This window comes from Myxozyma melibiosi, assembly GCF_037950935.1.
Source record: "Myxozyma melibiosi strain Phaff 52-87 chromosome Unknown BZA70scaffold_13, whole genome shotgun sequence".
Classification (NCBI taxonomy): domain Eukaryota; kingdom Fungi; phylum Ascomycota; class Lipomycetes; order Lipomycetales; family Lipomycetaceae; genus Myxozyma; species Myxozyma melibiosi.
In genome coordinates this window covers 187,214-213,443 of record NW_027042927.1, presented here as the reverse complement: position 1 = coordinate 213,443, position 26,230 = coordinate 187,214, and the positions used below count along the sequence as shown (strand labels likewise).

General features: G+C 55.1%; 14 protein-coding genes across 14 annotated transcripts; 6 read left to right on the top strand and 8 right to left on the bottom strand.

The window, feature by feature from the left end:
* Positions 1–120: 120 nt before the first annotated feature.
* Positions 121–2,682, top strand: BZA70DRAFT_283935 (uncharacterized protein). The gene is made up of 2 exons (XM_064913519.1): positions 121–750; positions 804–2,682. The coding sequence occupies exons 1-2, from the start codon at positions 289–291 to the stop codon at positions 2,313–2,315; spliced, it is 1,974 nt and encodes a 657-aa protein (XP_064766163.1). The 5' UTR covers positions 121–288; the 3' UTR covers positions 2,316–2,682.
* On the bottom strand, positions 2,588–4,379 carry BZA70DRAFT_82033 (oxidative stress survival, Svf1-like protein). The gene is made up of 2 exons (XM_064915440.1): positions 4,057–4,379; positions 2,588–3,914 (listed from the first exon to the last, which is right to left on the bottom strand). Exons 1-2 carry the CDS (start codon positions 4,077–4,079, stop codon positions 2,798–2,800), a joined length of 1,140 nt encoding a protein of 379 aa, XP_064766162.1. The 5' UTR covers positions 4,080–4,379; the 3' UTR covers positions 2,588–2,797.
* On the top strand, positions 4,185–5,750 carry BZA70DRAFT_82214 (sister chromatid cohesion protein Dcc1). Its single transcript, XM_064915442.1, has 4 exons — positions 4,185–4,510; positions 4,577–5,211; positions 5,266–5,330; positions 5,385–5,750. Exons 1-4 carry the CDS (start codon positions 4,401–4,403, stop codon positions 5,721–5,723), a joined length of 1,149 nt encoding a protein of 382 aa, XP_064766161.1. The 5' UTR covers positions 4,185–4,400; the 3' UTR covers positions 5,724–5,750.
* On the bottom strand, positions 5,504–6,852 carry BZA70DRAFT_81939 (S-adenosylmethionine transporter of the mitochondrial inner membrane, member of the mitochondrial ca). The gene is made up of 3 exons (XM_064915436.1): positions 6,707–6,852; positions 6,489–6,645; positions 5,504–6,429 (listed from the first exon to the last, which is right to left on the bottom strand). Exons 1-3 carry the CDS (start codon positions 6,737–6,739, stop codon positions 5,777–5,779), a joined length of 843 nt encoding a protein of 280 aa, XP_064766160.1. The 5' UTR covers positions 6,740–6,852; the 3' UTR covers positions 5,504–5,776.
* Positions 6,853–6,970: 118 nt separating this feature from the next.
* Positions 6,971–7,812, top strand: BZA70DRAFT_283928 (ribosomal protein S5 domain 2-type protein; the record flags this gene model as incomplete). The annotated part of the gene is made up of 4 exons (XM_064913518.1): positions 6,971–7,163; positions 7,231–7,361; positions 7,425–7,502; positions 7,628–7,812. Coding segments are annotated over 4 exons (576 nt in total), but the record flags the coding sequence as incomplete, so codon positions are not given.
* A 162-nt stretch (positions 7,813–7,974) lies between these two features.
* Positions 7,975–9,831, bottom strand: BZA70DRAFT_241556 (Are2 acyl CoA:sterol acyltransferase; the record flags this gene model as incomplete). The annotated part of the gene is made up of 2 exons (XM_064910534.1): positions 7,975–8,198; positions 8,256–9,831. 2 exons carry the CDS (start codon positions 9,829–9,831, stop codon positions 7,975–7,977), a joined length of 1,800 nt encoding a protein of 599 aa, XP_064766158.1.
* Positions 9,832–10,669: 838 nt separating this feature from the next.
* BZA70DRAFT_82100 (uncharacterized protein) lies at positions 10,670–12,857 on the bottom strand. The gene has a single exon (XM_064915441.1). It carries the CDS (start codon positions 12,388–12,390, stop codon positions 10,861–10,863), a length of 1,530 nt encoding a protein of 509 aa, XP_064766157.1. The 5' UTR covers positions 12,391–12,857; the 3' UTR covers positions 10,670–10,860.
* On the bottom strand, positions 12,728–14,595 carry BZA70DRAFT_81959 (uncharacterized protein). The gene has a single exon (XM_064915439.1). It carries the CDS (start codon positions 14,437–14,439, stop codon positions 13,066–13,068), a length of 1,374 nt encoding a protein of 457 aa, XP_064766156.1. The 5' UTR covers positions 14,440–14,595; the 3' UTR covers positions 12,728–13,065.
* A 267-nt stretch (positions 14,596–14,862) lies between these two features.
* BZA70DRAFT_291561 (subunit common to RNA polymerases I, II, and III) lies at positions 14,863–15,445 on the top strand (the record flags this gene model as incomplete). Its single annotated transcript, XM_064914308.1, has 2 exons — positions 14,863–14,894; positions 14,947–15,445. The coding sequence occupies 2 exons, from the start codon at positions 14,863–14,865 to the stop codon at positions 15,443–15,445; spliced, it is 531 nt and encodes a 176-aa protein (XP_064766155.1).
* Positions 15,446–15,621: 176 nt separating this feature from the next.
* On the bottom strand, positions 15,622–16,563 carry BZA70DRAFT_81957 (uncharacterized protein). The gene is made up of 2 exons (XM_064915438.1): positions 16,170–16,563; positions 15,622–16,115 (listed from the first exon to the last, which is right to left on the bottom strand). Exons 1-2 carry the CDS (start codon positions 16,381–16,383, stop codon positions 15,799–15,801), a joined length of 531 nt encoding a protein of 176 aa, XP_064766154.1. The 5' UTR covers positions 16,384–16,563; the 3' UTR covers positions 15,622–15,798.
* Positions 16,564–16,804: 241 nt separating this feature from the next.
* On the top strand, positions 16,805–20,104 carry BZA70DRAFT_241738 (P-loop containing nucleoside triphosphate hydrolase protein; the record flags this gene model as incomplete). The annotated part of the gene is made up of 3 exons (XM_064910543.1): positions 16,805–18,389; positions 18,441–19,051; positions 19,106–20,104. 3 exons carry the CDS (start codon positions 16,805–16,807, stop codon positions 20,102–20,104), a joined length of 3,195 nt encoding a protein of 1,064 aa, XP_064766153.1.
* Positions 20,105–20,265: 161 nt separating this feature from the next.
* Positions 20,266–21,806, bottom strand: BZA70DRAFT_283915 (uncharacterized protein). The gene is made up of 2 exons (XM_064913517.1): positions 20,960–21,806; positions 20,266–20,895 (listed from the first exon to the last, which is right to left on the bottom strand). Exons 1-2 carry the CDS (start codon positions 21,586–21,588, stop codon positions 20,313–20,315), a joined length of 1,212 nt encoding a protein of 403 aa, XP_064766152.1. The 5' UTR covers positions 21,589–21,806; the 3' UTR covers positions 20,266–20,312.
* Positions 21,668–23,513, top strand: BZA70DRAFT_283911 (uncharacterized protein). The gene is made up of 4 exons (XM_064913516.1): positions 21,668–21,884; positions 21,939–22,284; positions 22,361–22,862; positions 22,912–23,513. The coding sequence occupies exons 1-4, from the start codon at positions 21,776–21,778 to the stop codon at positions 23,344–23,346; spliced, it is 1,392 nt and encodes a 463-aa protein (XP_064766151.1). The 5' UTR covers positions 21,668–21,775; the 3' UTR covers positions 23,347–23,513.
* Positions 23,514–26,162, bottom strand: BZA70DRAFT_283908 (putative phosphatase regulatory subunit-domain-containing protein). Its single transcript, XM_064913515.1, has 2 exons — positions 24,110–26,162; positions 23,514–24,056 (listed from the first exon to the last, which is right to left on the bottom strand). Exons 1-2 carry the CDS (start codon positions 26,117–26,119, stop codon positions 23,661–23,663), a joined length of 2,406 nt encoding a protein of 801 aa, XP_064766150.1. The 5' UTR covers positions 26,120–26,162; the 3' UTR covers positions 23,514–23,660.
* Positions 26,163–26,230: the final 68 nt, after the last annotated feature.

Below are 26,230 nucleotides of genomic sequence, written 5' to 3'. Positions count from 1 at the left end.
GCTTCCGTTTACGGGCAGAACGTAAACAGCCAGAAGTTGACCCAGCAACGAGACACGTGATCTGGGATTTATCAGGGAATTGGGACCAAGTGCCGTTTTGGGCTTGTGCGCCAAAACCTACTCGGCTTCGTCCTCAGCTCCACTTTTGTTCGTTGAAAGAAAATACTGAAGAGAGAAAGGAAGAAGAGAACTTCTTCTTGACTTGTGTACTCTTGCAGCTCCCGGGTTGCCGACGCAGTAGTTGCTGCTCTTACTTTCTCTGCTCTCCTCCCATCTATCATCTTCACCATGTCGGACCACAGCCAGCAGCAGCAGCACGATATGAACTCCTACATAGACTTCAACGGCATCCAGCTCGACCTCTCCGCCTTCGACATGGACACCTCCGGTGCACTGCTTGACTTTGACCACCAGAACTCCGACGGCCTGCTCGACCAGAGCGGCCGGTTCCACGACCAGGGCCAGGGCCAGAGCCAGAGCCAGCAGCAGCATCAGCAGCTGGACCAGCAGCTCCACCAGCAACAACGCCAGCTCCAGCAGCTCCAGATGCAGAAACAGCTCCAGCAGCAGTTTCAGAGCCCGATGCACATGCAGATGTCTCAGGACTATCAGCAACCACAGCAGATGGACCAGCACGCAGGCTCTCAAGGCAGCTCAATCATACCCCCCACCCCGTCTTCTATCGACTTCAAGTCGGGTGTATTCAACTCGCCCAGTGGCACCATCGACGCTTACTCCATGAGAGATGAGGTAACCACTCCTTCTTATACGTTTCTATCTGCTGCGATGCTAATCTCGGCTAGAACATATTCACCCCTCTGCTATCCCCGGCCGTCACTCCTCTCGAACATCCCATCTCCATCCAGAAAGAGCTCGGCTACTCGTCAAACTACTTCTCCCCACTCACATCTCCCGCGCTAGAAGCTCAGATATATCCCTACAGCTCTGCCTCGCCCGGCGACTCGTCCCTCAGCGGCAGTCTCAGCAAGCACCGCCTGCGCACCGCAAGCTACAGCGGCAGCTCGTCCTCGCCTGCCCAGAAGCCCGTCACCATTCGTCAAAAGTCCAGTGAAACAAATCTACAGCGCTCGAGCAAACGACGAGCAACCGCTGCGTTTGCTGCCGCGGCGTCAGCCAACGGAGCAAATCCCGGAGACGCGTCTTCGTCCGAGAGTATTTCTCCCGAGCCATTACTGGCCTTGCCCGAGAGCAGTATGGCTCCTCCCCCCGTGCCTGTCTCTAAATCCGGAACCAGCGCCGCTCTGAGAGTCGATGTTGGTGCAACCACACAACAACAGCAGCAGCAGCACCGACTTGCTCCGGTGACGCCAGCAAGTCTGATGAACCTCAGCAAAGACCGCGTCGGCAGCATCACAGAGACAGCTCCAGGCCGCGATGCCGCGGACGCAATCATCGACGGAGTCGCCAGACGGCGGTCGTCTGTGATTGCTACCTCGCCGCGGTCGGCGTCGATCGAGCGGAGCCCAAGTCTGAGCGCGAGCGCGCACAGCAGTCCCGCGATACGGCCACAGTCGCGGAGTTCTGCGCGCGCGGGAAGCGTGAGCAGTAGTCCTGTGATTTTGCCAAAGTCCTCAGGGAGCGCGACGATGCGACCGATCAAGCCCGCGCGGTCACGGTCCGGAAGCGTGTCTGCGTCGCCGAACCTGCAAGTTCGGATTTCACCGAACTTGAAGCCGTTGCTGCCGGAAGGGGCGGACGATATGGCGATGCTGCTTGCGTCCAAGTCAAACTACCAAAACATCGTGGAGGGCAAGCATTCGCAGCTGGGGCTGTCGTATCCCGAGCAACTGAGCATAAACCTGACGTCCAAGCGGACATCGCACAAGATTGCCGAGCAAGGGCGACGGAACCGGATCAACAACGCGCTTTCGGAGCTGAACTTGCTGCTGATTGACAACATCAACCTGCCGGTCTCGGACGACGACGACGAGGAGAGCAAGAACCAGGTACCGCAGCAGTGCTCGAAAGCAAACACGGTCGAGCTCGCGATTGATTATATCAAGAAACTGCATACGCGGATCGACAAGTTGAAAGTGAAGCTGAAGGAATCTAACCGCGAGCTCGAGGCCGAGCGGGAAAAGTACTCGAGCGTGGCGTCGGTGTCGTCGAATGCGGACGTGAGCCCGGTCGCGCAGATCAGCGATTGCGCGATGGAGGGCGGGATTGACGATGCGGCGAAGCGGCAAGTGCCAGCACTCATTGAGAAGTCTGCGGTGATTGCGTCGTCGCCGGCAGAAAACATCGAGGATGTCGAGATGGGACAAGAGTCGAAGGCAGAGATACCCCGCAACTAGCCTCTAGTTACTTTTTCGAGCAAACTAGCCTTGCGCTTTTTTTGAGACTCACACTGATGATAATATACATATATAATAGTTGTCTTTTGATTTATGCTGTTTTATGGTTGATCTCTTCTTGCTTATTATTTCCCAGTGCGATATATTAATGAATGCGAGAAAGAAAGAAAGTATGTGTGAGTGTATATAGAATAGAAATGTAAGAATGGTACAGATAGTCAATGTGAATCAAACAAGTTTACGATTTTGTGAAGGAATTCCTACGATAGTGAAGTATATGTAAGCTCAGAGTATAAAAAGTCCATTTCCCGCGAAATTACGAAATAAGATATAACAAAATTATCAAGGAGGTTAAGAGAGCTAAGAGAACTATATACGAAAGAAAATTACATGCACAAAGCAAGAAGGAAGACAAAAACAACAACACAACTAATAAAAAAACGTCACGGTCCTTCTTCAAGGTTAAAGATCAATAGAAGAGATTATGAGATGAAGGTGGCCTCGTTGTAGAGATGGCCGGATTCCTCCCACTCCTCATCACCAAGCTTGATCTTGATGGACGCCGGGTTCGAGTACTGATAAATGTACGGCTTCGTTCCCGCGACGCCCGCGACGATGTTTTTCACAAACTTGGGGATCTCAGCCATCACGTCCACGCGCTCGATCAGGTTCGGGAGCGGCGCGACGATCTTTGCTTCGACGTCGGCAGCGTCGTCGGCGGTCTTGCCCGCCCAGTCGAACTCGATCTCGAGCGGCGCGGGCCAGTCGTTTTCGGCGTCGGATTTGGTCTTTGTGTGGATCGCTTTGTTGTTGATGGTTGCGGCGAGAAGCTTGTCGCCGCGGACGACGGCGCCGATGTTGACCACGACCGAACCGTAGCTGGGCGGGGTGGTGAACTCCATCATGACCGCGGAGGAATTCGGGCCCTGGAAGTTTGCAAAGTTCCATCTGGCGGCGGCGTGCTGGGGCTTCATGCCCTGGAGGGCCATGACGAACATTGCGAGGCCGTCGGCGGCGAGCTCGATGCCCTTGACGGTGATTTTACCCGCGACCTTTGCGCGGGGCCAAAAGACGTGGCGCATGGTGCCCCAGGGCTTGTCGAGGTCGGTGCCGTACTTTGTGATTCCGTCCTTGCCGATCTTGAAACCAGGAGCCTCGCGGGTGATGGTGATGTCGACGATGGACTGGTCGTTGACGGTGGAGACGATGTGGTAGGCCGACAAGTCGTCGTTGATGTCGATGTTGATGTTGTCGGCGGCGAAGGAGGCCTTGTTCTTGCTGAACTTGAAGTCGTTGAGATGGGTCGAGGTCCAGACCGACTCCTCGGGCTTGTCGGGGTGGTAGATGCGGCAGGTGAATTGGGAGGTGGTGTGGATGCCGGCGAGGTTGGAGAGGATGATTTGCACGAAGCAGACGTGGCCGGAGGCAAGGGTCAGGTAGAAGACCTGGGTCTCGACGTTGGTGAAGGAGAGGTTTCGCCACTGGAGATCCTCGAGGGTGAGCTCGCCAAAGGGATTGGAGCCGGCGACGGTCTCTGTGATGGGATGGAAGGCGTCAGGGCCGTACTCGGGCTCTGCGGTGCCGACGGCGGCGGAGATTCTGAGAGTGGTTTAGTTAGTATGAGAAGTTATAAGAGTGATTGTATGAAATAGAAGGACGAAAAGAGGTGATAGAGTAGAATAATAGAGATGATGATATCAGGATGTGGAGGTGGAGAGACGATGATTGGATGATGACATACCCTGATTGAACCCACTTGAGCATTGTGAATAGAAGATGTGTTATAAGAGAAGAATACGAGTAGTTAACAACTCCAACAGTAGATTCAACAGCGAAATAGCAACTTATTCAACAAACTTGTGAAGAAGCAGCGGCGGATAAGAAAGAGGAGGAGCAGAAAACAATCGTCGCAGCTCGGCTCCGATCGTTATCACGCAAGCCACACGCACAGCCACACAGCTACCGCACAGCCACTGGTTTCTTTATTTACTCGGCAACGCGTTAACTTCTGCTTCTGCTGTTGACGCGTCTTCTTCTTCTCTTCTTCTCTTATTCTATTCTGGTTTGCTGAGAGCAAGAGGCACAATGGCGCAGGAAATAACACTCTACCCCGATACAAGCAAAATATCTCACTTCCATCTCCTGCAGCTCACCCCCGACATCCAGCAACTCCTCGACTCCCCCGATGAGACCTCGTAAGTTTCTTCTACTACTACTCCTACTACTTCTGTCTACCCTCCTCTAACTCTTTTCTTCTCTAGACACCTCACGATAAAGTCCGCAGGCCCGACATCCCCCATCTTTCTCTGCTCCTACTCAAAAACATTTCGCATACGACAAATCTCCCAATCCAACACGATCCTCATGGTCTCCGCCTCCCGCTCAAAGAACTACACCGACGACCAAGATACCCAAATGGACGATATCGCAGAGCAAGACGGCGAGGAAGAAGTTGAAGCTGAAGCCCCGGTGGGATATTTGAGTCAACTCCCCGGCTCGATCTTGGAATGCACGTCTTCATCACCACAGGTCGATCTCTCCTTCGTACCCCTCTACAACGGCGCCGACGCCCTCTCCACCACCTCCTCCTCCTCCTCCTCCTCCACCTCTCTGCACCTCAACGAGATAAAATCGCAAATTCCAGTCTCAGACTACGAATTTGCCAACGAATGGGCCGCCGCGCTTGGCGTCGAACTGCCTCACGGCGGGGCATTCCGACTCTCGCGCGACTTTGTGCAGCAATTCCTTCCCGTCTTCGTCGCGGCCGTCAGCGCGGACAGATTGGATTTGGAAAGACTGGAGGTCGCGCGGGTGTTTGAGGCGGTTAAGGAGGAGGATGAGCCGGTTGCTGTTGTTGAGGCTTTGTTGAGGCGGTTTTCGAGGACACGAGAGGAGCGTAAGTTGAAATATACATGATAGTTTGTGAGGTCTATTGCTAACTTTTGAACAGCGTATTGCGTTGATAGAGAGGGGATTGCGCGATGGTTTGGAATACAAACGTTATCAGACCATGCAGTAAGTCCACATCCTACTACTCTTCTTCTCGCACCAGACACTAACACCCCCCAGTACAAAGAGACCAAACTCGGAGACTTTCTCTCAACCTGGCACGCCTCCCTCCCTCAACCGCTCGACTACCCCCCCTGCTCCCTCTCCCTGCTCACGGGCCACTACGTGCAGCCCACGCCCAAAACAATCCGCTACCTGCCCTGCGACCGGCTCCCGCTCGAGCCCGCGGCGAGATTCGAGAGGTTGTTTGCTGCGAAGGGCGCGTGGGCGGTTGAGGAGATTATGCCGTTTGTGGAGGGGATCGAGCGCGATAAGGCGAGGGTGAATGCGCTGTTTATGAAGTTTGCGAGGAAGAAGAGCGTCGCGGGCAAGACCGTGATTACGAAGCGCGGTACATGAATCTCTATACAAATATAAGAAGATAGTGCATCATGCGAAAATTACTCTATATTCTAAGAAACAGCGACGGTGACAAGCGACTTCACCGCCTCGTAAACCCCCAAAAACACCGCTCCTCCAAGACTGATCCACATCGTCCTCGGCCCGACGCCCTTATAAAACCCCGCGAGCCCTTCCTCTTTCCAAATCTCGGCCAGCAGTTTCGCGGCCGAGATCCTGCTCTCGCTGAGCATCATGCGCGTCTTGAGCACGTCGAGCGGCGTCGTCGTCGCGGCCGCGATCCCGCCTGCCACGGAACCGCACAGCGCGCCCTCGGCCGCGTTGGCTTGGTCCCGTCCAGAGCGCGCGGCGAGGACGTGTTTCATGCGTTCGTAGAGCGGGAATTGGATCATCGTGAACGGGATCTCGCGCATGATGGTGGTAGAGTATCCGCGGTACAGGCCGCGGAAAACCCCTTCGCCAGAGTCGTTTGCGAGCACGGACTTGAGCGCCGCGAGGGAGGAGGAGTATTGCGATGCCTGGGCGCGCTGCTTGACGACTTCGGTGGGCACGCGGACTGTGCAGGCTGCGATTTCGCCGAGGGAGGCGGCGGTCATGTGGGTTAGTCCTTCGACGAGGTTGTCTGAGAAGGAAGGCGGGAGATGGGCTTTGTAGAGCGGGAGGAGGGATGATTTCATTGCTTCGTATGTGAGGAAGAACAGACTTGCTGGAGAGGAGTCAGTTGTCATAGACAGAGGAGAGGTAAGAAGAGTAGAGGAGACAGACCTCCGGGAGCAGACCCCACGATCGCACTACCGACGCCGCGATACATGCCCGTCCAGCCGCCGTTTTTGAAGAAGCCGCCTTTGGCTTGTAATCTCGTCTTGAGCGTATCTATCGGGAAGAAGAACAGATCCGTGCATGTTCCTGCCGCGCCTCCGCTCTGTGAGGGTAGTTTGTTAGTGGTGTGTTGATGAGACTTGGGGGAGATGAGATGGACGTACCAGCAGCGGAATCAGAATTGGATGCTGCTCCATTTACTGTACACTTGAGTAGTGTATCGAGACCAACAACGGCAATTGACGCGTTGTCGTGTATATTCTCTATTGTGTCTATAAGATATTCTTATAGAGAACAAAGACAATAAGCAGCAGTAAACGAGAAAATGTTGACTTCCCGCGCCGCACGAAAATTATATCAGTTTCTCTCTTCTTTCTCTTCTTCCCATCTCTGATATACTCAACAACAGCTTATAACAAAATGACAGAAGTGATATACCCCCCTCAACACCCGCGACAACAACCTCCTTCCTCTTCCGCGCAGACGGCTCCGCGTCCTGGAAAGTCGGCAGCGCGCACCTGCTCGCGTCGGTGTCTGGCCCGATGGAGGTTAGTAAACGGGACGAGGAGCCTACGACTGCTGCGTTGGAGGTTGTTTTGAGACCTGATGTCGGTCTTTCTTGTGAGTCTCTACTCTCTTTTATTTGTTTGTTTCTGTTACAGAAGAGGCTGGGCTGACGGGAGAATAGCGCCACGAGAACAATACCTGCAAGATCGGATACGAAAGGCGTTGACGCCAGTGATTATCCTTGATCTGAACCCACGAACACTGATTCAGCTCGTCATTCAAATCGTCGAATCCGGCGACCTGCAAACCCATGTACGTCTTCTTCTTCTTCTTCTTCTCGTGAAGCTGTGCTGCTGATGCTGATACTCTCTACAGAACCGGATCGCGCTCGCGGCTGCTATCAACGCCGCCTACCTCGCCCTCCTCGACGCCGGCATCCCCATGCGCTCCACCGTCTCCGCCTGCACAATAATATACACCACCTCCCCCCCACCGCAATAATCAACCCCACGAAACGGCAACTCGAAAAACTGACCTCCGCCGAAAGCATAACCTCCACCCACACGATCGCGTACGAGCTCAAAGGCGGCGCGGTCGAGCGGCTGCTGATGTCTGAGAACTCGGGGATGTTCTCGACTGAGCGGTTGTTTGAGTGTTATGAGATTGCGGCGAAGGTTTGTGTGGAGACGAATGGGGTTATGCGGGAGGTTGTGGCGAAGGGGGTGGAGAGGTTGGATACGTGGAGGAAGTAGTAGAGTACAAATCTTTACTGAATGAAATAAACTGAATGAAATAAAGAAACCAAGTCTAGTAAAGCATTGCATACACCTGAACCTCAATATGAAATAAACACCATGCACTCAACCGTCTAAATAAGATACACCGCTCTAAGCAAGATCCACACCGCCGATAAGCAAGACACCGCCTAAAAAGTAAGATACAAAACACACATCATCGACGGCCCGGTATAAATGCCAAACCAAAACATGATACTCCCAAAGACCTTATTTTCTTTCATGAACTTTGATTTGGAAAGCTGGACGAGCGGTAGCTGGCACATTTGCAGGAATAAAAGGTAGCCTCTGAGTTTTTTGAAGATGACAAACATCACGAGTTCGTGGATTACCGAGGAGATGAAGAATGTCACAACTAATCAAGTTAGCTGTCAGCTCAATTAGAAGAAAAAGAAAAGAAGGAGGAACTCACAGGTAGCGGCGTGCTTGGACACCTTAAAAGCAGAGATACTGCTATGATAAACATGTCTGAGCAAAAACAAATGCACCGGCACGTTCCACTCGCGCGCAAACTCGTCCCACTGCACGCAATTCCACCACGGCCCGTAAAACCTACGATCGGCAAACCGCGTGAGCTCGGCGATCGCGTTGAGAATCGCTTCCCAGATCATGTACCAGGTGAGCAGGTACATGAGCATGAACGGCATCATCAGCTCGAGTAGCAGGAACGGGTATTCCCGCGCTTTATCCACAAATGAAAGAGAGCGCAGACTGAGCGCGTGCATGACGATCGGGTAAAAGTATTGTTCGGCGATAAGGATCATGAGGAAGAAAACACCAAATATAGCAGCGACTTTCTCAAACACGTACCCCCAGCGAATCTTCTCCGTGCGCGGGTACTCGAGCTCGTAGACCAGCGTCGGCATCATCATGTAGTCAAAGAAATTGCACAGCGACACGTTGCGCGGGTACTTTGTGCACGCGCCGACTTCGGACCGGAGCTCGACGTGGCAGAACGTGATTTCGTCGAGCAGTTTCTGCTCTTGCTCGAGCTGGCTTTCGGATAACTTGCCGTCCTCGGGTTCCTCGCGCAGTCCGCGTAAAGCGGATTCAAAGAGCGCGAGATTGTCGCGAACGGTGGAGAGGTGGCCGCAGAAAAAGGCGTAGGAGTGCTGTTTCATGAGCAGGACGAGCGAGTGCAGACAGAGAAAGACGCGGCCGATCCAGGGATAGTCGCAGTACATTGGCCACCAGAGCGCGAGGCCGAGAAACACGAGCTCGTAGATTGACACGATCCAGGTGCCGGCGCCGTTCCAGGAGATGACGTGGTTGGCGATAGTTTTCTGGATGCCGACGTGGGCAAAGGTCAAGAGGAAGAGGAAGAAGTCTGTGAATGCGATCTTTGGCAGGTCGCGCCAGAGGATGTGCACGATGTGGGTCTGCATGATGTACCCATTGCGATGGTAGTTGATCAAGATTGTTTTCAAAAACACAAAGAACGTGCCGAGCCAGAAGAGCGTGTAGAAGCCGGCAAAGATCGAGGTCTTGCTGGCCTCGTTCTCGAGGATCGTCGTGCTGGGCTGGAAATTTAGGTCTGCGAACCGGGGCCGGCGTTTCTGCTTCTTGGCTTTGTCGTTGGCTGAAAACTCCTGCGTGGAGGTGCTCGTGGTGAGTGTCTTTTTTGTGATTGTGAGTTGGGGAAGATCGATGGATTCAGAGACGGTGGTGGTGGTTGTCGTCTTTGAGAGGGAGTGGTGGTGCTCGTTCCCGCGCTTCGTGAGAAGAGGCACGGAGTCAGAAGTCGACGGATCCGCAGCAGAACTGCTCGCGGTGCTAAAACTATCATCAACCGCGCTCGTACTTTTCCTAAACGACGAATCCACAGACGAATCCGACGACGACGACGCCGACGACGCAGCAGCAGCAGCAGCAGCAGCAGCAGCAGCAGCTCGATCAACCACAGGCGGACTCGGCAGCCCATCAGACTCGCTCGAGTCGTCAGCGGTGCCACTGCCGATAACATGCTCGGTGCCAGAGTAAGAAGGCATTTCGTGGGAACGGAAGCGGCGGAGGTTTTCCGCCGAGTCGGAGGAACGACGAGGTTCAGAGGAGGAGGAGGTTGATCCCGCGGCAGGGATGCCGAGGAGGCTGTGGGGTTGGAACATTGTTGTTCTGTTCTCGATGTAGTATATGAAGTAGCAGATGAATACTGACGAGAACAGATGGGAAGAAGAAGAGGAAGATAGAACAGAGACCAGGAGGAGGTTGGTTCGGATCAGCCAAACAGGGTTTCCTCGGACCGTCGGACGTCGGACGGCGGTCGCGCGGCTCCGGTCTCCGACTTGCCAGGCTGTTCGTGTAGTGTAGAAGATCTAGGAATACTACGAGTATTTAGAAGAATTAGAGAAGAGAAGACATAGAATTGACGTATAATACAAGAGAGATCTATGAACCACACCAGAAATATAAAGAAATATAAGCAAACGTCGTCTGGATGGTGAACGTGAACGTGAACAAGATGAACAAGATAAAGAAGAGGGAAGCATCGCGCCGAGGATAACGAATGAGACTTGTTCATCAGAGGCATAAGAGAGAAATAAATCAGAGGCATGAAAGAGAAATAAATCAAAGACACAAGATAAGAATAAATAGCAAAAGAAACAGCACAGGATAATTACAAAACTCCACATAATCATTCGTCGTTCATATTTAAGCAGTTTTCCAAAACACACACTCACTCAAAGGCACACAAAAAAACATCACATCACATCACACAATAACTCGCTCACGCACGATAAACTGATCGCCCTTCGACATCAACAACTTATCTCCCCAGGACGCGTTCGCAGGCAGGGTGTATAAACACCGAATCGCATATCTCAAGCGCGAGTTGGCAGAAGGCGTGGGGGCTGGCGGCGCCCACTTCTCGTCCTCTTCCTCGGCGGTAGACATCACCTCGTCGTAGGCAGTGAACGACCACGGCACCGAGCCGCGGCGGGCGCGGGTCAGGAACGGCGATTGCGACGAGGGCGAGATCGAGAGCTCGGGATGGAGCATGTTGGAGGACGGGGAGGTGCTCATGCCGAACGAGGACGAGAGCACGCCGCCGGAGATGGGGGTCGATGCGACGTCGTCGTCGTGGTCGTGGTCATGCTCGTGGTCATGGTCGTCGTCGCCAGAGTCGTCGTTGACGGAGTGAGTGCGCCGGTGGGTGTTTGCACCGGTGCCTCTTGCGGCGGTCGACGAGCGGCGGTAGTAGAGCTCGTCGTCGTCGTCATCGTCGTCGTCTCCTTCGAGGTGCGACTGATTTGATGAGGCGGGGTCCGTCTGCTCGGAGGCGGTGGTAGGAACCGGCGCTGTAGTAGTAGCAGCAGCAGGAGTCGCAGTCGACGAAGACACAGATGCGGCAATGGCGGCAGAGAGCGACGAGTGTCTAGGCGGGAGCACCGCCAACGTCGCCGGCGCGGCCGACGGTTCCGACGCACGTCTAGAGGACCGCGACGACGGGTGGCGCGCAGAAGGAAGCACTCTGCGCCGACGCCGGGACGGAATGGAGCGGAAGCGCGGGATAGTGCGCTCGTCGAGCGGCAGGGCGAGATCGCAGGCGGCCTGCATGGCGGCGGTCCACTCGACGCACTCGCGCGGGTCGGCGCAGAGGAGGAGGAATTGCTGGCCCTCGGCGCGGACGCGGATGACGTTTGACTTCTTTTTGTAGTCGGTTGCGAGGCCGATTTGGGCGTACTGCAGGGTGTAGGAGCGGAGTAGGCGGGAGGGGGAGACGGCTTCGGCGGGCAGGCCGAGGAGGGCGGAGGGGAGGAAGTCGAGGGACGCGGTGGAGGAGGAGGAGGAGGAGGCGTCAGAGGAGGAGGGCGATAAAGAAGCCTCAGAGGAAGAAGCAGAGAGGGGAGAGAGAGGGCAGGAGAAGGGGTCGATGGTATCGTTTGCGGCGGAGGCGGAGGCGGAGCCGTGGTGGGCGGCGGAGGAGGAGGAGGCTGAGCCGGAGCGCAGGAGCGGGATGGGGAGTTCAGCGAGGGAGGAGAGGAGGGAGGAAGGGCCGGTTGAGGAGTTGGAGGAGGTGGAGGCCGAACGCCAGCGGACGCCGCGGAACTGCGAGGAGGAGGAGGAGGAGGAGGTGGTGGTTGTGGGGGCCGATGAGGGGGGAGTTGAGGCGGAGGAGGTGGTTGCGGTCGGCGGCGCGCGGTAGACCTGGAGCTGGGTGTTGTTGAGGACGACGATGACGGTGGACCAGGAGCGAACAGGAGCGGGTTCGAGAGGAGAGAGCAGCTCCATCTTGCGGGAGAGAACGGCAGCGCGGACGAGGGTCGCGGAGTAGGGCGGCAGCGGCTCACAGCCCTCTTCGTCGCGGGGGGCGATGGGGAACCGGGGAGGGGGGAGGATCGGGTCTTCGGGGGGTATTCGGGGGGAGGGGCGACGAGGGGGGCGGAGAGGGTGCGGTAGAAGGGCTGCTGGGGGGGAGAGGAGGAGGAGGAGGAGGTGGTGGTGGTGGTGGTGGTGGTGGTGGATGGGGGGAGCGGAGGGGGGATTGCTTGGGCGGGGCGGCGGGGCTCCGAGACCGAGCGGGAGCGGAGTCCGCGGAGGAAGGCCATGGAGGAGATGAGAGGGAGTAGAAGAGAGAGTAGAGTAGAGTAGAGTAGAGGGAGAAGAGTGGTGAAGAGAAGAGGAGGAGGAGGAGGAGTAGAGAAGAGGAAGTGAAGAAGAAGATAAACGGCGTCGAGAGCCGAAGAGCAGCCGTTTCGAGTCAACGAACGCAGATAAGACGAGAAACAGAACAACAGCGACAACTGCTCTTTGTTCTGCTAAAGATTATTCTAATAATACAATTAAACACACAAACTATCTACTTTCTATTCTATTCTATTTATTCTCTCTGCCAAACAGCGCAGGAATAGCAGCAACTTATCACAATCGGCTTCCCCGGAACAAACTGGTCTGCGTCCCTGAGCCGGGCAACCGTGCGGACCCAGTCACGTGGATGACGTCATGTTCTATACAATACAGTGACAATACTATTGAATATATGCAGTTGTAGTAAATACATCAATACAGTAGTGGTAATATGTAGAAGAATACAGAGCATACAGAAATCTGTGGTAAACACCTGTGATGAGCGGTCTCGAACACGTAGATCATCGCGCAGATCATGACTTGATCTGCCACGACAAATCTGATATCAACATTCAACTGTTCACACTTTCAACTATTCAACTATTCAACCATCATTATAATATACAGTATCATACACATCTACTCTCTATCATACATCACAGCAAACTAGGATCCACCACCTGCCCCTGCTCACTCATCCTCTCTTCTACCGCGTGCTCATCTCCACGTTGATGCTCTGCCTCCACATGCCGCTCATAATCATACGCCCTCCAAAACCTGTACTCACACTGCTCACACGCAATCCTCCTATCCTCATACCCCGTCCCTGCAAGCCTATCAATAACCCCCTCCTCCCTCTTCCTCTTCCGCGGTCTCTCTTTCTTCCCCTCCTTCTCTCTCTCCCCCAGTCCCTCCTCTATCCTCTCATGCGACCGCACATGCGCGGCCCACAACCGCTTATGTCCAAACGCCCGTCCACACCCCTCCACCCCACACACAAACGGCTTCTCGCCCCCGTGCACCGTCCTCCGATGCACAACCAGCGCCTGCCGCCGCGTAAACCCGCGCTCGCACTCCTCACACGTAAACTTCCTCCGCTCCTCGAGCGTCTCCGTGTGCACCCGCATATGCTGCCGTAGTGCTCCCGGCTTTGCAAACTCCAGTCCGCAGTCCTTGCACACCGCCTTGTGCTCGGCCTTGATATGCTTCTGCAGCGCAGACCATGTATGAAACCTCTCGCTGCACTCTGTATCTGTTCCTCCTGCCATCGCCCTCCCGCACAAATACCACCCTTTCTCTCCATGATCCCGCACCTCGTGCGCCTTTAGTCTTGAATTCTGCCCAAACGACCGGCCACATCCCTCCACACTGCACAGGAACGGCTTCGTATGCGTATGCACCTCCGCCACATGTCTCCGCAGCTGCGTCTGCTTATGAAACGCGGCCTCACACCCGTCCTCCCACGTACACTGATACGGCGTCCGTTTCTCATGCGTCAGCATATGTCTCTTCAGATGCTGGTTGGTGTTGAACCCATGGCCACACGCCGTGCACGCATACCGCTTCTCGCTCCGATGGCTCGATTCGTGGGCTTTCAGATGCGAGTCGCGGAGAAAGGTCTTGCTGCACCCGGAGAACGTGCAGGCGAATGGTCGTTCGCCGGTATGAGACCGGACGTGTTCTTCGAGCCGACAGGGACGGGTGAAGGATTTCCCGCAGCCGTCGTAGGCGCAGTGGTAGCATTTTGGTCGGGGTCTGCTTGATGTTTGTCTGTCTTTGTCTCTGTGATCTTCTTCTTCTTCTTCTTCTTCTTCTTCTTCTTCTTCTTCTTCTTCTTCTTCTTCTTCTTCTTCTTCTTCCTCTTCTTCTTCTTCCTCTTCTTCCTCTTCTTCTTCCACCTCCTCCTCTTCTTCTTCTCTCTCTTCATATCTTTCACACTCGCTTCTCGCCACAACACCCTCCCCCTCACCCCCCCTCCACCCGACCGTCTGCTGCACATACGTACTCGTCAAAACCTCAGACGCTGCCATCTCCACCGCTCTCAGACTCTGTGCGTGCGTGCTGCGCTGCTATTCTGCAGTAGTAAACAACCTCTACTCTGCTCTGGATCTTGTGTTAACATTCGACGGTGGGAGAACAGGGCTCATAACTTTCTCTGCTTTCGCTCGCTTTCGCTCTCTTTCTGCGCTCTCCTCGCTCTTTTCTTCTACTTCTTCTTACTGTAATGTATCTATCCTCCTATTATCACTACGTATTCTATAGATCTTATAATATTCTCTCCTCCTCCACCCTGTCTTTGTCTGGCTACTACTCCCACACTCTTACTCTCCGCTGACAAACAGCGGGTCTGGTACCCAAACCCTTTCACTTTTTTTTTCTCGACTTCTCCTCGATCCCGTTCCCCATCCACTTCTCCTCATTTCTTCTTCTTCCTATTCTATTCAACAGGAAACATGTCTGACTTTGGCGACGACGATGGAGAGGCGTATGTCTATTCCTATCTGTCTTCTTTCTGTGCTCTGTCTAACTATCAGTAGCTTCAACGACGGCTTTGAAAACACATACGACGACTTTGACGAAGACGCCGCCGACTTCTCCGGCAACGAAGACGACAACCTCGACGACGACGCCCGCGTGAACGGCACCGACGCGGATGGTTCAGCATCTAAACAACCCACCGCCACAACCAACGGCGCCGGCATCGACGACGACCTCGACGGCGCAAACATCGTCGCCATCAACCAGCAAAACCAAAGCCAGCGCAAAAAGACCAACCGCGAGCTCGCGATCCCGAAGGACAAACGCACGACGACGCCGTACATGACCAAGTACGAGCGGGCGCGGATATTAGGCACGCGTGCGTTGCAGATTAGTATGAATGCGCCGGTGCTGGTCGACCTTGAGGGCGAGACCGATCCGTTGCAGATCGCGATGAAGGAGTTGGCGCAGAAGAAGATCCCGTTGATTGTCAGACGGTATCTGCCGGATGGAAGTTATGAGGATTGGGGGAGCGATGAGCTGATTGTTGAGAATTAGCTTCTCTTCCTCTTTTCTCTGCCTTATATCTGGTGAAAAGCTCTAGACTGTTATGTATCACTATTCTATTTCTAATCTTTTTGTCTTTATGAATTTGGGTATTCTTGAGTAGCTGTTGTGTGTGTGTGTGTTTGATTCTACAGTGTACTGGCGTTCTGCATCTGCTTTAAGATAAACTCGATCTAATTATTCAATTATCCAAACACTAAACAAACTAACCAACGTCAACTCGATTTTCATCCAAACAAGTAAAAAGATAACCGAACGTCAACATGATACAACTCGACTGAACTCCAAACCGGATATCTAATCCCTCTCTGATACAGCTTCCCTCTTATTTAACTGCTGCAACCTCAGATAATAATCGACTCCGCCAAATCCCTATACATCAACCTCCCCTTCCCCATACTATACTTCACAAACGGCTTAAAACACCGATCAATCTCCTCCGCCTTGACCGCGCCGTTCTCGAGCAATGCCTCGCGGAGCTCATCCACGTCCGCGGCGCCGCTGTCGTCGTTGTCGAACGCGCTGAACGCGGTGACAAGTTCCTCGCGGGTGGAGAATTGCGACAGGATCGAGGACATTGCTGTTAGGTAGGTTGGGAATTGCAGAGGGGAGGGCATGCTTGCCATCATTGAGTCTAGTGTTTTTGAACTTGGCATTTGTCCTGGAATAAGAAGTTAGTAGATACTCTTCAGTCCGCCAAAGAAGAACGACACACCTAGTGAAGTCAACATCTGCTCTAAATCACCCCGACTGATAACACTATCCCGATCACTATCCAACATCGTAAACGACTCCTTGATCTGGTTTATCTGCGCCTGGCTGATCTGCGTGAACGCACCGGATGCCACGCGCTGGTTCGTGTTGTTTCGCGCCGGCGCACCGACTATCGACGGTGTTCCTGCGCTGGGTGAGATGCGTGTTTTCGACATTCTGTAATCTGCGCTGTGAACTGTGTCTGGATATGTAGCCGACCACTGAGTCTCAAATGCAGTCTTCTGTTTACAACGCAACAGACACGATGAGCCCGGAGGTTTGTTTACTATTTACATAACCCCACAACAGTCTGTTTAGTTAACACCACAACTCACACGCGTCAGCTGCAGTTGACGCTAATATCAAATCCGGCTGCGGCACGTTGCCAGGGCGACCTTTGTTTACTCCCGCTCGCACTGTAAACACCGCCCTGCTTCCTCTTCCCTCCTCTTTCTTACCATCACCGCTGCCACGACAAGCCCCGACAGCTCCCGATTCAAGTCAAGTCGAGTCAAGTCGAGTCAAGTCAAGTCTGAGATGGCCACAAACAGACAATCCCAACTCCTCTCAGTAGGAGCAAAGCACCGCTCCAGCAGCATGCGCCCGCCCTCCACCGCGCCGCTACTGAGCATCTCCTCGTCCAGACTCAACCGTAACTCTGAAATCGTGCCCGGCTCATCAAAGATCTCCTCCGCGCCTACTTCCCGGAGAAGCAACTCCGAGAACGTCGTCGCGGCCAAGAAGAAAGATCAGCAACAGCAGAGCTCATCACGACCATCCTCGCGCTGCTCGAATTCCTCCGCATCAGACGTCGCTCGTCCGTCTTCCCGCTCGCTCGCCACCGCCTCGAACAACCACCCCGACGCCGCAAACAAAGAGACAAACATCCACGTCGTCGTGCGCTGCCGTGGCCGCAACGACCGCGAGGTGCGCGAAAACTCAGGCGTCGTGCTCGACGTGCAGTCCGCGCACGAGGTCACCATCCAGACCGGTCCGATCGCGCTCTCAAACAAGACGTACTCGTTCGACCATGTCTTTGGCGCCGAGGCGGATCAGAGTATGGTTTATGACCAGGTTGTTGCGCCGATTCTTGAGGAAACGCTTAGCGGGTATAATTGTACGATCTTTGCCTACGGACAGACTGGAACGGGAAAAACATATACCATGTCTGGTGATGTGTCGGATAACTATGGCACGTTTGCTAACGACGCTGGTATCATCCCGCGAGTCTTGTATCGCATGTTTCTTGCCCTCGAAGCCGAGCAGTCAGAGTACTCCGTCAAGTGCTCCTTCATCGAGCTCTACAACGAAGAGCTCCGCGACCTCATCTCGAAAGATGACGATCGCAAGGTCAAGATCTTTGAAGACACTGCGAAAAAGGGCATCATCATCCAGGGCATGGAGGAAGCCTTCATCAAGAACGCGACCGAAGGTCTCAAGCTTCTGCAGGACGGCTCGCATAAGCGCCAGGTCGCGGCCACTAAATGCAACGACCTCTCCTCTCGCTCGCACACGGTATTCACCGTCACCGTGCACGTCAAAGAGGTCTCTAGCAACGGCGAGGAGTATCTGCGCATCGGCAAGCTCAACTTGGTTGATCTTGCCGGATCAGAGAATATCAGTCGCTCGGGAGCCGAGAACAAGCGCGCCCGCGAGGCAGGAATGATTAACCAGAGTCTGTTGACTCTAGGCCGAGTCATCAACGCGCTCGTCGACCGCTCCTCGCACATTCCCTACCGTGAGTCGAAGCTCACGCGACTGCTGCAGGACTCGCTCGGTGGCCGGACAAAGACGTGTATAATCGCGACCGTCAGCCCGGCAAAGATGAACATGGAGGAAACAATCAGCACGCTCGACTACGCCAGTCGCGCGAAAAGCATCAGAAACAAACCTCAGCTGAACCAGGTCATGTCCAAGAAAACATTGATCAAGGAGTACATTCTCGAGATTGAGCGGCTGAAGGCCGATCTCGTGGCGTGCCGGCAAAAGAACGGCGTGTACATCACGCAGGAATCGTACCAGGATATCACGGAGGAGAGCGAGAGTCGGCGGATCTTGAACGAGGAGCAGAAGCGCAAGATCGAGGTTATGGAGACGCAGCTCAAGACGGCGCGCGAGCAGTTGGAGCTCACGATGAAGGCTTCTTTGGAAACTAAGAAGGAGCTCGAGATGGTTTCGGTGGGTACTCTGTGATTTCTTACTCTTGTGATAGCTACTAACATCTTGCAGAAAGAGTTGATGGATACTCAGGTCTCGCTTGACCACACCGAGCGCGACTTGGTAGCAACCAAGCAGAGCCTGAACGAAGAAATGAATCTGCGCCATGCTTACGAGGCCACCGAACTCGAGCTGAGCCATACCGCCGAGACCTTGATGTCGACCGTCAACCAAGCCGCGGCCGACATCATGCTCCTGAACAACACGATCGAGCGCAAGAGCGAGCTGGCAGAGACGAACCTGCAAGTATTCACAAACTCGCAAAAGATGGTATACGACGCCTCGCGGCAGTTTGAGAGCCGCGTGTCGCAGTTTGCAAACGTGCAGCGCAAGTACTTTGAAAGCTCGGGCGACAAAGTGCGCAGTATGCTCGTGAGCGAGACCGCCAAGCTCGGGAGCGTCTACAAGATGATTGACGATCGGCTGGCGCTGTTTGATCAGCAACAGGAGGATCTGGAGGAGCTGATGGGGAGTTCAAAGGGGGAGATGAATCAGGTGCTTGAGAATATTAAGGTGCTGAGAGAGGATATCAAGAGTAAAGTTGGCGAGGGGCTCGAGGGGTTGAATAATGCGACCGAGAAGATTTCGCAGGAGCTCATGAACCAGATCGAGATTTTTCAGAGTCAGGTGAGCTACACATATTGTTTGGGGAAGTATGGCGATTGGAACTAACATTTCTAGACATCCATGGCGTACAATCAGCTTGGTAGAGAGTTCAAGGGCATGTTTGATGAATTCAACAAGCGTCTGCACACGCAGCGCGACGAGCTGGTTACGATCCACACCGCGATGGCGAGCAGCAGCGAAGGCACGCTCAGCAAGCTCGACAACCACAGCGCCTCACTACGGGCCAAGATCGAGCAAGAGAAGAAGAAGGCGGAGGAAGAGCGCCAGCAGATTCTCGCGCAAGTGAGCGCGATGCTAAAGTCTGTTGGAGAGATGCAGAACGAGCGGCTGGAGCAGAGCGTTGCGGAGTTGTGCGGCGAAATGACGAGCACGAAGAACGAGCTGACGAGCGCGGGACAGGAGTTTGTCGCGGGCGGGACAGAGTGGCTTGCGAAGCAGAAGGAGTTTCAGAAATCAATCACGCAGGATAAAGAGCGCATCAAGCAGACAATCATCGAGGCCTACCACGCTTCTGAGCAGAGCGGGGACTTGCTCCAGCAGAGCACGCGGTCGATTCACTCCGAGGCCGTCAAGATCGTCGGCGAGCAGAAGGAGAACCTCGCGGTGCAGATGCAGGCGCTCGACGAGTTCGTCACGCGGGCGCGCGCGCAGAACGAGACGCATCACAGCGGGTACGAAGTCGCGATGACGACGCTCAACAGCGGGGTGCACGACGGTCTCGCGGCCGCGAAGAAGTTGGTCGAAGACACCGGGCGCGGACTGCACGTGTACGCGGAAGACGCGCACCGGGACTCCGAGGCGGCGAAGGAAGACGTGGCGAAGTACGCTGCCGAGAGCGCGGGCCAGTACGGTGCGCTGCGGGAGGCGGTGCTGGGGTTGCAGATGGGGGAGTATGCGAGCAGCGGGGGCACGCCGAAGAAAGAAAAGGCGTATTTCGTGCCGGCGAAGTTGCCGAGGACGGAGGTGAATGCGCAGCGGGCGCCATTTGCTGAGATTGAGAATGAGCAGCAGCAGCAGACGAGACCATCGATGTTGCCGCGGGCGTCGACGTAGAAATGCGGCGACGTAGGAGTTGGAGAGAGATATACCCGAGACAGAGTGACGAAGAGTAGTTTAGTTTTATGTTTATGGATCGTTTGAGTTAAGGTCGAGAATTTCCTTGTGTATGTTTGTATTAATGATAGAGCTTTGCGTTCGATATAAGTATTAAGAATACCGAGAATGTTATAAGTGTTGTAGTCTCTATAGCGGAAGGAGAGGTCTATGAGCGAGGGACTAGGTCTTCGTGAGAAGATTGGGATGAGTGCACGTCGTCTTCGTGGGCGGTGGATGTGGTAGGATGTGGTTGAGCATCGTCCGGTGTGAGATTTAAATCTGCGACCGAGGCAGCGAGTGTGTCTTTCTGTATGTCGTGAGTGTTGTCGTTGGCAGGGGAGGCGGAGGGAGAAGGGGAAGGGTGAATCGACGTCGGGGGTATTTCTGTCGCAAACATAGGCTGGTCATCGTCTTCCTCTTCACTATGCTCACTCTGCTCCTCCTCGCTCTCTTCACTTTCACTTTCCTCACTCTGCTCACTCTGCTCACTCTCCTCCTCCGCAGCCTCGCGATACGCACCCCCCTGCAACGAAGAAGAAGCGGACTGCGACTGCGAGTGCTTGCGTAAAGCGGCGAGTGACTCGCGCATGCGAGCTGTGTTTGCCAGGTTTTCGTGTAGTGAATTTGCGCTGTTGTCGGTGGGGTGGGTAACGTCCGAGAGGTGGTTTAGTTCGGTTTTGAGACGGGCGAGGGTGTCGGTGTAGAGCGAGGGTGGGGATTGTTGGATTAGTGACTCGAGACGTTGGTTTCTGTGAGATATGTTGTTAACAGATGGAGAGATAGAGAGATGGAGAAGGAGGGAGAGGGACATACGTCTGGTTAAACAAATCGGCATACATAAACGCGTTCCCCAAATCCGTCTCGGCAGGGACCGCCGTACTCGCCTGCATCTTCTTCTTCTTCACGACGTTGCTAAGCACCTCGAAATTCTCCGCGCTGGCACCGACGCCCTCGATCGTCAGCATCTTGCCTATATCCGCGGCAGCAGCAGCAGCAGCAGCAGTAGTAGGGGTTGAAGAGCGATACGGCGCGGTGGAGGAGGAAGACCGCATTGCGAGCGCGGAGGTGCTTGTGTTTGTCACTTGCCATTCTGGCGAGAGCGAGGTAGTGCGCAGGATACTCTGCGCGTCGTCCGCGAAATCGACAATCAGCACCCGCTGCTGCTTCTGCTGTTGCTGCTGGTGCTGAGTAGCCGATGCGAGCGGCGAGGGGTATTCCGGATCATCAGGGTCGTCTGAGAAAAGATAGTGGAGTCGCGGATGATGCATCCGCGTCGCTGTGCGCATGCGGGTCGACTGTGTTGCCAGCTCGGCTTCGTCGAGGATCAGGTCTGCGGGCGCGGCGGTGGTGTCGTGGATGAGCGTGAAGTAGAGCGGCGGGTGTCGTCGCCGCGACGCGTGGACGTCCGAGCTCGCGGGCGAGCGGGAGGCTGTTGAGGTCATGAGAGAAGTAGAGGAGTGGTGATGGGTGTGGTGATGGAGAGCAGAGGCGGTGGGGTTGGGAGCTGAGATGCTGCGGCTCAGGGCTGAGTGAAGTCGATCCTGATCTTCGTGAAGTCTTTGTCTTTGTCGCTGCTGCTACTGTTGTTGTTGTTGTTGTCGTTGTTGTATATAGACAAATTATAGACAGATGCCCGCACACACGGTCTCGATTGTTGGCGCAGGGCCGGTGGGGACTTTGGCAGCGCTGTATTTCGCCAACGAAGGCTGGAAAGTGACGCTCTACGAACTTCGTAGTGGTAGGTGATCATCAACCCGCATCATCAAAGGCAGTGCTAACACCAACGAACTAGACCCCCGACTACAGCAAAAAGGACCAACAGCATCGACCGGGAAATCAATCAACCTCGCGCTCTCCCACCGCGGCATCGAAGGTCTCCGCGGCGCGTCCGCCGAGCTCGCGGCGGAAATCCTGAAGAACGTGGTCCCTGTCTACGGACGGATGATCCACGACCGGCACGGCAGGCAGACGTCGCAGGCGTACGACGTGCACGGGATGCATATCAACGCTGTTGATCGCGGGTGGTTGAATGGCGTGCTGCTGGACGCGGCGGAGAGGTTGGAGAATGTGGAGCTCAGGTTTGGGCATCGGCTTGTGCACTGTGATTTTGATCGGCGGATATCAAAGTTCAGCACCGAGTATGTCTTCTTCTCTTTTTCTTCTTCTTCTTCTTCTTTATAAGTATTTTAGAACTCGAGCTGACAGGAGTTATAGAGACGGAGAGATAGAGGTACAATCAGACCTAGTCGTCGGCGCCGACGGCGCGCACTCGACAGTCCGTCGCCAGATGATGCGCGCCGAGCCCGTCGACTTTGAGCAGAAATACATCGACACGCTCTGGTGCGAAATCTCAATTCCCCCGAAACGAATCACCTCCGCCGACGGCACGACCACGGAGACCTACGCGCTCGACCCGAACCACCTGCATATTTGGCCGTGCAAGACGTTCATGCTGATGTGTCTTGCCAACATCGGGAGCGACAAGTCGTTCACGGGCACGCTGTTTATGCCGCGCGTGAGCTTTGATGATGTCGTGTATCCGAACGATGTCGTGGATTTGTTTAATACGTTTTTTCCGGACGTCGTGCCGTTGGTGGGCGAGAAGGAGCTGTGTCGGCAGTTTTTTGAGAATCCAAAGGGAACGCTTGTTAGTATCAAGTGCTCGCCTTATCATTACCTTGATAGATGTATATTGATCGGTGACGCAGCGCATGCGGTAAGTATTCTTCTCTTTTCAATATCTCAACACCTGCTAATATCTTTAGATGGTCCCCTTCTACGGGCAAGGCATGAACTGCGGTTTTGAAGACGTGCAAGTCCTCTTCAAACACATCAAAGAGACAAACTCGCTCACGACCGCCCTCGCAGACTACACCACCACCCGGCGCGCAGACCTTCTCGCAATCTCAGACCTCGCGATGGAAAACTACGTCGAAATGCGCTCGTCCGTGTCCTCAAAGATGTACCTCGCCCGCAAGTCCACCGAAGAATTCCTCTACAAACGCTTCCCCCGCCTCCACGTCCGCACGCTCTACAACATGGTCTCGTTCTCGAGCATCCCCTACCACGTCGCCATGCAGCGCTCGCTCTACCAAGGCCGTCTCTTCCGCGGCGCTGCTCTCGGCGCCGGCGCAGGCGTCCTCGGTCTCGCGGCCTACGGCCTCTTCCGCTTCCGCCGGGTGTGGCAGGGCACCACGTGATGTTATGTAAGCAAGTGGGCTGATGTTTGTGGCGGTGCGGAAGTCTAAATTGCATAAACTTGTTAATCTGCGCGCAAATGAAAGCCTCAAAGAAGAAATGCAGCGGTGTATTTCAGAGAATATAAGAAGCAAATAACATATGAGAAGAATAGAAAGAACAATAAACCATTATCATGTAAAACAACCTGAACGACCATGTGCGCCCTTTCCTGCCCAAACACTTCCTTCTTTTATACAACACATGATGTACTCAACAAACAAACACAAAAAACAAGAAAACAATTTTGTATAGCAAACCCCCCTTCTTCCCTTCCCTAGATCCGCGACGCAGCAGTCGCAGTCCCTGCTGCATTATTACTTGCCGCCGTCGTCGTCGTGAACTTGATATGCGCAGTCGTCGTCGTCGTCCGAACGTCCTCCACATTCTCAACCATCTTCACCGGCGAATCGAACGGCGAATCGCTCTCCGTCGGTGAGGGCGAGTGCGATCGTCCGACGTAGAACCGCGCCGCGCTGCTGCTGCTGCTGCTCCTCATATCGCCTTCCTCGATCGCTGTGTCAATTGGGGCGGGTAGGCGTCCGTACAGACTCGTGCTTGTGGTGGGGATTCCTGCTACTGACATGTCTGGCGACGTCACTGACGACGAGTGTGTAGTAGCCACCGGCGATGTCGACGCCGACTGTTTTCCTGGTTTCTGTGGCCCTTGGAACTGCACATCTGTTAGTAGCCAGCCTCTCTAGAATCTCTCTTGGGTATACGTACAAAACAAAAGTTATCCAAAAACACCTGGTACGAAGTCGAGTCGATCGCCGGCTTCTCCTTCACAATCTGCGACGGATCATAGTACTGCTGCTGCTTCTGCTGCTGCTGCTCGCTCTGCTCACTCTGCTCGCTCTGTGCCGGACTCTGCTGTGACCTGCGATTGCGCTCTCGATCGACCCGTAAACTAGCCAGCTGCTCATTAACATGCTTCAAGTCCTCCGACGACGGACCAAACGTCAACCCCCGACTGCCGCCGTTATTCACCGCCGTCGCGGTCGGCTCCAGGATCCCAGACGAATATGGATATGATGATGATGATGATGACGATGATATGTACTTTGTCGGCGATCCCGTCGCCTCCAGCGGCGGCGTCTCGCTATTGCTGTTGTTGTAACTGTTGCTATTACTCTCTCCCGCGCCTAGCGACGCGTTCACCGATCTAAACCGCCCTCCTCCGAATGCAAACGTTGCTCGCGCCTGCCGCTGCGTCGGCACAATAGTCTCCTGTGACGACGATGACGATGGGTTGGATGATGAATTTTGTGTGGTCGATGACGAGGATGAGGTTGACGACGCAGACAGCACCGCGTTCAGCGACGCCCGGAAATCGTACCGCGACGTGAACGGCCGGCCTGCCGGTGGCACGATCTCCGGCGGCGTAGTCGACCGCGACGTCGACTTGATCTTTGACATTGTGTTTGGGCCCCCGCTGCTGCTGCTGTTAATAGCACTGCTGCCCCCGTCGCTGCTCGTCAGACCTGCGGAGGTGGACGATAGCGAGACAACAGGGAGCGTGTATGACGACTCAAACGAGTAATCCTGCATCGCCGGCCGCGGGGGCGGTTTATAAAACGCCGGCGACGGCGACGACAGAAACGAGAGCGGGATGTCGATATCGGAATCCGACAGCCGGCGCTCGAACGAGATCCGTGCCGGCTGATGCTGCTTGTGCTTCCGCCGAAACTTGACCTGGAAATTCGCGCCCCCGTTGTTATCCCAGTACTCGGCGCCATTGACAGAGTACCGCACGCAGAAAAACAGAGTCTTTTGTTCGAGCTTTGAGAAATCGCCGAGCTTGATCGAGAACGTGAACCGGTCGTAGCCCGCGGGCGGATGCGGCAGCGCCGACGCGATAGGATCGCTGAAATCCGCGGCGACCTCGGACACGGTTTTCCAGTAATCGACAGTGAACTTGACGGCGACCCATTTCGAGAACGCGACGTTGCGGACGGCGACGTGGCCGATGAGCGAGCGCTGGTCGGGCGCGAGAAAGACGCGCTCGGTGAAGACCATGGAGTCGAGTGGCGGGATATAGCGGGAAGGGAAGTTGGGCAGGAGGATCTCCCAGTCGTAGATGGAAAACGGCGAGGGCACGCGGTCGGGCTCAGGCGAATCGTCCTCCGGCCGCCAGGGGGGAAAGTAGAGCTCAGTCTCGTCCACGGGCGATCCTGGGTTCGAGACCGCGGTGGGGCGCTCGGCCTGCAAGAAGTGGCGTACATGTTCGAGATGGGTGTCGAAGTGGACGTTTTTCGGGAACGTCGGCGTCGAGGGCACGGACGACGGCCGCCTGGATTTGAGCGACGGCTTGACGAGCTCGCCGGACTTCTTGCGGACCATGCGCGGCGGGCGATCGTCGTCAGAGTCGACCTCTGCCTCCGAAATAACGGCCGACGAGACCGAAGCTGATTCCGACTCGCGCAGATCCACCATCGAGTGGGACGGGAAGAGCGCGCCCGCGCCGTTCTGCTGCGAGGGCAGCTCGACCTGCCGCGGCTTCTCGGGGCCGTCTGCGGTGAGGAACTCGGCGCGGCTCTCGCTGAGCTTCGGCGCGGGCGGCCGCTTGGAGAGAAAGCCGTGGAGATAGAGCACGCTCGACGGTGGACTCTGCGGGTGGAGCGCGGGCGGGAGCATCTCCGGCTGGGCCTGGGGCGCCGGCTGGAGGGACTGGGGACGGTGCAGGACAGGCGATGCCGCTGTCTGCGAGAGCGCAGCCGGCGGAGTGTACGGCATTGGAGCGGAGGAGGAGGGTGGTGAAGAGGAGGAGGAGGAGGAGGAGGAGAGCGAGGAGAGGAGGCTCTGAGCTGGAGAAGTGTTCCACCAGCCACGCACAGCCACCATCGC